Genomic DNA, 9,274 nt, shown 5'->3' on the forward strand with positions numbered 1-9,274 from the left:
GCAATAAATAAATGTATTACGCTGAAGGGAACGCGGTTAATTAATCTCCAAATTTAATACACTCATCTTACTCGAAGGGCGATTTCCAACTAGTTCTACGTAGACCACGGATCTGTAAAAGCACCCTTCACAATTATTTACGTCAGCTGACCTTTTAATAATATTCGCTCCATGCAAATGATTTCGGTCATTCTAGCTTATAAAACAACTTAGTTTTCAGTTATATTCAATTATATTTTGTTTCGTCACGTTCACGGTCGATCTAGTTTAATCGCAAAAATTTTCCGTCTTAATGAAGGAAAACTAATCTTCCTTATTTATTTATATTTATTCATTCATCTCCAAATATCATTTATCGATATTTACAGAGTGGATATTTACAACAAATGGTATCACAGCTAAGTTTGGTCAAAATACGTCTGCCCACTACTTACGCCACACACACAGAGAGAGAGAGAGAGAGAGAGAGAGAGAGAGAGAGAGAGAGACAGGAGGAAGAAAGAGGGAGAGAGCGAAGAGAGAGAGAAAGAGAGAGAGTGAGAGAGAGAGAGAGAGAGAGAGAGAGAGAGATTTACTTATCCAGACACCAATCGACAGCCAGAAGGCACAACTACTTCAAAAAAATTGGAAACGTCGAAAATATGCCTTATTTTTTATTGTTTTAAAAGTCGAAGTTACGTTCTGTTATTTTATTTTCGATCTTACTAACCAACGACAAGATCTTGAAATAAACCAATGCGCCTGCGCAGCTCAGCAGCTGTTACGAATGACGAGGCGTTCAAGGTGTCCAATATTTAGAAAAAAATGCTTTCGTCTGAGAAGCGGACAGGAAAATCTGACGGAATTAAAATCGTTCTAACGAATGGTGTAGTCGCTCTATCAGTAGAGCTGCTTAACAAGTAATAGTTATAACTGAATACCGTGAAATTCGCCACTGATAAAGTACAAACGTAATTACTGAGCGCGTACCCCGAAACGACCATTTGTCCTTCGTAAATTACTTTCCAAAACCCAAGTGGAAAAAATAGTAAATATTTACTATTTCTAACTATAAACAGAAAATTCAGTATATCGCTGACGTAAACGTCAACTTAAAAAAATATATCAATATTATTGCAGCTAATCAAACCTTATAATCACCATATTCAAAAAACTTCAGTACCGTTGCGTCATAAATATCTAAACCCTGCTCCTGTCTTTACGCGATATCTTCTGTATTCCCTAAAACCTCCAAACTAGCCAGGGCACTGAACGCAAAATACCAATCTGCAAAACTAACCTTGTCACACTCTAAAGCTGCGGCTCGTTCACCTTCCTCGATTACACGCGTTTCGTTAAGCACCTACAAGTTATGCTATACCAGACTCCGAAGGAACGCAGCCCGAGTAAGTCTGGGTACTGGATTCTCAGTCAAAGGCTTTACGCATTCTAGTTTGGTCCCCAACATTCTACGTCATCGAAGAACGCAGCGACTCTGCTGACATCTATGGGAGTATTTAGGTTTATTGAAATCTTGTTACGAAAACCTTTTAAGTCTTTTATTTATTTTTTGTTTTTCTGGGTCGTATTTTACCTCCTATTGATTCACGTAATGCTTTTGCTTTCTTTTTTACTTTTTTCGAGTTTTTCTGGGTCCTATTTTACTATCCAGTAAATTTCACGTCATGCTTTTGCTCTCTTTTGTTATTTTATTTTATTTTATTTTTTGGGGGGTCCTATTTTACTTTCCAGTCAATTTCACGTCAAGGTTTTGCTTTCTTTTTTACTTTTTTGTTGTTGTTGTTCTGGGTGGTACTTTACTGCCCAGTTAATTTCACGGCATGCTTTTGTTTTCTTGCTGGTTTTTGTTGATGTTGTTGTCCTGTGTCGTATATCACATGCTTTTGCTTTCTTTTTGCTTTCTTAGTTTTTCTGTATCGTATTTTACTTAATAATTAATTGGGCCTAAATGCTTTTATTTATTTATATATCTATTTATTTAGTTTGTTCATTTGCTACTCTAGCCTACATTAATTACTGTTGCAGACAGTTTCAGGTTTTCATTTCATGCAGCGGTTCCTTGATAAGCATTTCAAACTTTCACATGATGAATATTCCTTTCCATCACGGCTGAAAAATTTCTTTACGCCTCGAGACTGAAGTTCCTTACAGGTCTTCGAACGGTGACTCATCTGAACGAAATTTGTAAAGCACATTTATATGTAGAGAACTGACAGGCATACCCTTTGTTGAATAAAAGATTTAGCTTACTACTTGATGATAACTAGGTTATTTTAAAGAGTAAAGGTATCTGATTCCATCAGTTAAACTTCTTTGAAATGAAGTGACTGTTATGGCACAGAGTCACCCATTTGAATTGGCGGTGACCAAAGTTTTCACGGTATAAGGTTTCTGTGTCCACAGTAATACGGTGCAGAAAAAGCGTAAGTTCCCTCCTGTGTGTAGTATGTTATAACGAGCAAGAGAAGAAATGATACACAGACTTACAAACGTAAACACACTCACACATGTATGTATGTATGTATGTATGTATGTATGTATGTATTAGTAGTATATATTGTATATATATATATATATATTTATATGTATATATAGTATACACATATAAATATATATATATATTATATATATATATATATATATATATATATATATAGTATATATATAATATTGATATTTTACAAGCAACTTCATATGTTAAATGGAGTTGCTTGTAATATATATATATATATATATATATATATATATATATATATATATATATATATATATATATATATATGTCGTGTGTGTGTATTGTATATTATATATATAATAAATATTTTACAAAACTTCATTTGTTCAAAGTCACACAAAAACTACTTTTCAGTATTCGTGTTTCTGACATTGCCTACTGTTCCAGATTAAGAAACCATTGACAACAGAATTATAGGTGATTAAATTATAAATCTTTGTTTCTTAACTCTAACAAATTTCATACCTTTTCTCCTAAGGCAAAGTTAGCCTTTGCAAGAGAGTGAAGACAATCCTATTTCAGGCCCAAGAAAAGAGATCCACTGGAAAAAAATTAGGGATCAAAAGATTTATGTTCCTATGACAATGCTTTTCAAATAATAAAGTTATTGTAATAGGTGACAATTTTTCACCAAGACTCAAAATACCTTACTTTTTCTAAGAGGCAGTCTGCTAATTTATACACACACACACAAGGAAAACGGTAGCTACCTTTAAACTTTTCACAAAGAAAACAAACATTCAGTATACTATTCCATTCACTGAATCTTTCTATTTGCGTAGGCAGGATTAAACACTAGATCATGAATGAGGGTCACTGAATATGATGTAATGTATTTTCTGAATGTCATATATATATACATATACACCTCATGATAATGGCAAATCTTACAAGTTAATTCTTCCGCTTTGTTATCAAAGGGTTTTAATACACAGTTGATCACATGATTTGTTCATAGAAAAATGTGGTTTACAGTCTCACAAGTTTATGTACAAGGTCTTTACATTTACGCCTCAAAATGCAAGTCGTTAACTGGCTCACTCTATTTTATGTTACACTATTGGCAATTACAAAAATCACTACTTGCGTGGAAAAGTTTGGTGTGTAATTAACAGGTATATGATACCTTATTATGTCAAGATGTGATAACCATCTTGGAGGATGTACAGAAGTACAGATCACTTCTTTACCCCACTCAACCCCTTTAACAAAAGCCAAATCTGATGTGCGAGTGACGAGTGAATATCCTTTTCACGTTGGGTTTTGCAGAAGTAGATACAAGGAGTTTCTCATAAAACGTCTTTTCCTAAAGACCTCCAGCGTCGCACACGTTTTCTATAAAGCACAGGTGGGGACGAAATGATTCGAGCAACATTCAGGATTCCCCGGAGACAGGGGAGATGGAAGGACTTCGAGGAGCTCATTCGGGATTCCCCGAAGACAGGAAGGATGGAAGGACTTGCAGGAGCTCATTCGAGATTCCCGGTGACAGGGGAGATGGAAGGACTTCGAGGAGCTCATTCGGGATTCCCCGAAGACAGGAAGGATGGAAGGACTTGCAGGAGCTCATTCCAGATTCCCGAAGACAGGAAGGATGTAAGGACTTCGAGGAGCTCATTCATGATTCCCCAAATACAGGAAGGATGGAAGGAGTTTGAGGAGCTCATCCAGGATTCCACGAAGACAGGAAAGAAGGATGGAAGGACTATGAGGAGCTTTTTCGGGATTTCCGAAATCAGGAAGTATGGAAAGACTTCGAGGAGCTCATTCGGGATTCCCCGAAGACAGAAGGAAGGAAGGAGTTCGAGAAGCTCATTCAGGATTCCACGAAGACAGGAAAGAAGGATGGAAGGACTTTGAGGATCTTTTTCGGGATTTCCGAAGACAGGAAGTATGGAAGGACTTTTAGGGGCTAAATCGGAATTCCCCGAAGACAGAATGATGGAAGGACTTCGAGGAGTTCAACTGGGATTCCCCGAAGATAGGAAGGATGGAAAGGCTTCTAGGATTTCATTCGGGAGTCTGTGAAGACAGGAGGGATGGAAAGACTTCGAGGAGCTCATTCCGGATTCCCTGATGACAAAAGGACTTCGAGAAGCTCATTCAGGAATCTCTGAAGACAGAAGGACTTCAAGTAGCGTATGCGGGATTCCCCAAAGACAGGAAGGATAGCGGGACTCCGAGGAGCTAATTTGGGATTCCCCGAAGACAGGAGGACTTCGAGGAGCTCAGTCTGGATTCCGCAAAAACAGGAAGACTGGAAGGACTTCAAACATTTCATTCGAGATCCCCCGACGACCGAAGAGAGAAAGCGAAGGAAGAACGGATGCTTTATTGTCAATGTATTCCTTCTTCAGGACCCCCTTCGAACTCTCGCGTCACAAGAGGAAGGAACGAAGCTTCCTTCCCTTCGAAAGGAGATGGAGGCGGCGGTGACGGCTGCAGGGAGGAGGTGAGTGAGGTTTGTTGGTGATGGTGGTGATGGTGTTGGTGAGAATGGTGTTGGTGAGGAGGAGGAGGAGGAGGAGGATTTGGAGCCATCAGTGAGGACTGAGAGACTCCTTGCTGCCGTAGCGCGGGACAATACTTTGAATGGAGGACTTTAAGGACGACTTCCTCGGCCGAGGATCAGCCTCCCCCGTCGGTCCACTCTCCTGAAATGAGGCCACAGGTAAGGAGGAGGCAGAAGAAGAAGGAGAAGTGAATTAGTAGGTTTCTGGAAAGGAAAATCTCTGCAATTATATTCGTATTAATATCATTAATATTATAAATAATATGATATGAAATACTTCAATGACACGACTCAAGGATCTGATCTCATTTGAATGAAAATTTACAAAGGGTAAAGTTGAAGGGATTTGACAACAAATAAATGGAATAGAACCAATAGAAAAATACAAAATAAAACGGATTAGCAATAAAAGGCGGAGAGGCTACAGTGTGCCACACATAAAACACTGTATGCGGTACCCACCACAGAATTTATCCTACGAATGAAAAGCTATTTCATTTTATCGTTAAGCATTATAAAGCTGAAATACAAAAGCTTTTTTTGAATCATACTCTACTAAATACGATAAGCATAAATTATTTTGTGTGTAACAGAGAAAAGCCTAAAAGCAATAAGGTCGCCATTTGAACTTGCCGTCGTCCAACCCAGGGTTAGCCTTCCTCGCCAGTGGCCCCTTATGCAAGCCTCGACGGTGTCTTAAAATTACCTTTCGATTTTATGGCGTGGATACACAACAAATATAATAATAATAATAATAATAATAATAATAATAATAATAATAATAATAATAATAATAATAATAATAATAATACTATTAAAATACTTTGATTAAAATAATGGCTACTTCAGCAGCGTTACACTTGTAGAGATTCTTCTCTATTTTGCGAATAGCGGCTTTTTCAGTGCTACTTAAAGAGGCTAGTAGAGCGCCTATTGAGGTCATGGTAAAATACAGGGTCAAAATAGGTGTATATATTTGAATTTTACAGATAAACTATGATACCGGGATTATCGCCTCGCTGGATGTAGAGTCCCTATTTACGAACGTGCCTGTCGACGAAACCATAGATATAATCCTTGATCGTGTCTACAGGAATCAGTCGACGGCGCCCCTCAACATACCGGAAGCCTCGCTCCGTACGCTGCTGGAGATATGCACGAAGAAGGCCCCTTTCTCCACCCACCGTGGCCAGATGTTCCGCCAAAAGGACGGCGTGGCGATGGGCTCCCCACTGGGGGTTCTCTTCGCTAACTTTTATATGGGCACCGTGGAGGAACGGGTCTTCGCCAGGATGCAGCAACCCCGCAGATATGGACGTTATATTGACGACATCTTTGTGCAAGTCGACGCCGAGGATGAGGTAGAAGCCCTCCGTCAAGCATTTCAGCAGTGTAGTGTGCTGAATTACACGGTCGAACGCAGCTCCGACGATCGACTCCCCTTCCTCGACGTCCTTGTAAGCAAGACGGAAGACGGTCTCCGTACTTCAGTCTACACAAAGAAAACCAATTTAGGACTTTGCCTCAACGGAGACAGCGAGTGCCCCGCCAGATTCAAAAGCACCACCGTCAGGGCCTTCGTCAGGAGGGCCCTCTCCCACTGCTCAACCTGGCAGGACACTCACCAGGAACTCGACCGCGCCTCCCAAGTACTTGTGAATAACGGGTACTCAAATAAATTGATCAGCAAGGAAGTTCGCACAGCCCTGGAGAAATGGTACGGTAGTGAGAGCCCGCAGCACCGCCCCCAGGATAATATCAAGCTGTACTACAAAGCCTTCATGAGTTCCCATTACCGTGAAGAAGAGGACGCCATTAAGAAAATTATTTCTGATAATGTATCCCCGACTGACGACACCAAGAATATCGACCTAATCATATATCACCAGAATCGGAGGACGCGCGATCTTATGAAAAATAACCCCTCTCCACAGGTACGAGAACCCCTGAAGCAAACGCATGTAGTGTACCAGTATACATGCCCAGTCCGCGAATGCAGCGGCGCCTACGTAAGTATGACTACCATGCGACTGTCGAAGAGACTCTCGTGCCACGCCCAAGAGGGGGCTATAAAGAATCACGCCCGCACCAAACATCACGAGGCCATCTCCCGAGATGTCATCATAAAGAACACGAAGATCATCGGGAAGGCCCCTGATGCCCGTCGGTTGCGCCTGCTGGAGGCGCTACTCATCCAGCAAATAAAACCTACTCTGAATACGACGCAGGAAGAATTTCTCCTCCCTACGAGTGTGAGAAGACCTGCCACCAACAATGACACCACCGATCATGACAACTCTATGGATGACAACGCCCCCGAACGAGGTACTCCTGCAGCCGAAGGAAATCAAAGTAGCCGTGACGTCCCACAGCGTAGCGCAACGCCCATCAATGTTACAGCGCCGCTTAGGAGGTCCAGGCGGCTGCAGGATATGCTACAACGCAACCATCGGCCCGAAGAAAGTGGCTTGAGACCTGGCTCAGGCAGCCAATGAAAACAAGACTCACCGCCACCAGCCAATAGGAGACAAGCGTGGGGCAGACCCCCTGCTGTCAACCACAGATATAAGGAGGACGGACACCGCACCAAGATCAGTCCACCCTCAGCTTCCCAGCCCGAGGATGTCTGGCAGCTCCAGACGAAAGCTCGCTTTAAGAAAGAGAGAGAGAGAGAGAGAGAGAGAGAGAGAGAGAAAAAAAAAATCGTTAATGACTTTGATGACTATGGTATCATAGTTTATCTGTAAAATTCAAATATATACACCTATTTTGACCCTGTATTTTACTATGACCTCAATAGGCGCTCTACTAGCCTGTTTAAGTAGCACTGAAAAAGCCGCTATTCGCAAAATAGAGAAGAATCTCTACAAGTGTAACGCTGCTGAAGTAGCCATTACTTTTAATAAAGTATGCTTGAGAGAGGGTCTGCTTCCTAAGTAAATAATAATAATAATAATAATAATAATATCCTTCTATTCCTTTCGTAAATGTAATTTGATCATTCAAAAACAAAATGTGAGACTTTAAATGAAATTAAAAAAACGAGTGAATATTGTCACAGAAATGGCTGTATTAGGCTAAACATAGGTTCCGCTCACATTAGCATAATGCGCTAGGAAACATCGCTTAATATGCTACCCTTCACGGCAAGTCTTGGAGAAGAGCTCTTATGAAGCTTCTTAACACATCTCATGGTGGAATATGATCTTTTCTTTGGAAAGAAGTGAAAGAAATTGCAAATTTCTTTTACCCTGAAATTGACAGGATGCGCAATTCTATACCTGGAAGGTTTCCATTTTCTTTAAAAGCTAAATTCATAATAGAATGATATATTGGAAAATTGAAAAAGAAACCCACAAATTCAATTTGTAACTTGTTTATTCTCAAGTAAATTACCTGAACTTGCATATATATATGGCAGCCCCAAAATACACAAGGAGGGCTGCCCCCTACGCCCTATTGTTTCTAGTAGGAAATCTCCTAACAAAAACTTAGCTGTGTGGTTAGCTGGAGAACTAGGAATATACTTAGGTATATTTTCAGAATCCCATATTAAACATTCAGTAGATTTCATAGACAAAGTTAAGAAAAAGAATATAAAGGGACACATGGTTAGTTTTGATGTAGTAGCATTATTCACCAATGTCCCCTTAGATAAAGTATTAGAATTCCTACAGACTAACATAATGAGGTATTTTTTCAATCCAAACATCGAAATAGGCGTCTTCCTTGAGTTGATCAAATTGTGTGTCAGTGATACTTATTTCACGTTGAGGGACATGTTTACAAACAGAAATATGGAGTAGCTATGGGGTCCTCATTATCACCTATACTCGCTAACATCTATATGGAATATTTCGAAACTAATCTAGTTCCTAATGTGAATGTCCTTAACTTAAAACTGCAAGGATGGTGGAGATACGTGGATGATATTTTTGCTATTCTGCAAGGGGATGGAAATAAAAATAGAAACTTTTCTAGATGAGCTCAATAAGTTTGATAACAATATCCAGTTCACTTTAGAGAAAAGTAACAATAATAAACTGCCCTTTTTAGACATACTCATAGAAAGAAAAAAGAAACAGGATATGAATTCAGCACATATAGAAAGCCCACACATACAAAGTCATATATTCATTTCTCTCTTTTCATAGTCATGATATAAAAATAGGGGTTCTAACAGGTTTATTTCTTAGGCAATGAGAACGTGTGACCCTTGCAAGATAGAGCAAGAAATAAATTACATC

General features: G+C 39.8%; 1 protein-coding gene across 1 annotated transcript in view; it reads right to left on the reverse strand.

The window, feature by feature from the left end:
• Window positions 1-2,792: 2,792 nt before the first annotated feature.
• The window catches only part of LOC135214430 (glutamate receptor ionotropic, kainate 2-like), a 232,041-nt gene continuing 225,559 nt past the window's right edge, over window positions 2,793-9,274 (reverse strand). Inside the window, exon 20 of the mRNA XM_064248705.1 lies at window positions 2,793-5,169. Within this exon, the coding sequence (XP_064104775.1) occupies window positions 5,056-5,169 (114 nt within the window). The 3' untranslated portion in view covers window positions 2,793-5,055. The remainder of the gene's footprint in view (window positions 5,170-9,274) is intronic.

Source organism: Macrobrachium nipponense, chromosome 45 (genome assembly GCF_015104395.2).
Source record: "Macrobrachium nipponense isolate FS-2020 chromosome 45, ASM1510439v2, whole genome shotgun sequence".
Taxonomy (NCBI): domain Eukaryota; kingdom Metazoa; phylum Arthropoda; class Malacostraca; order Decapoda; family Palaemonidae; genus Macrobrachium; species Macrobrachium nipponense.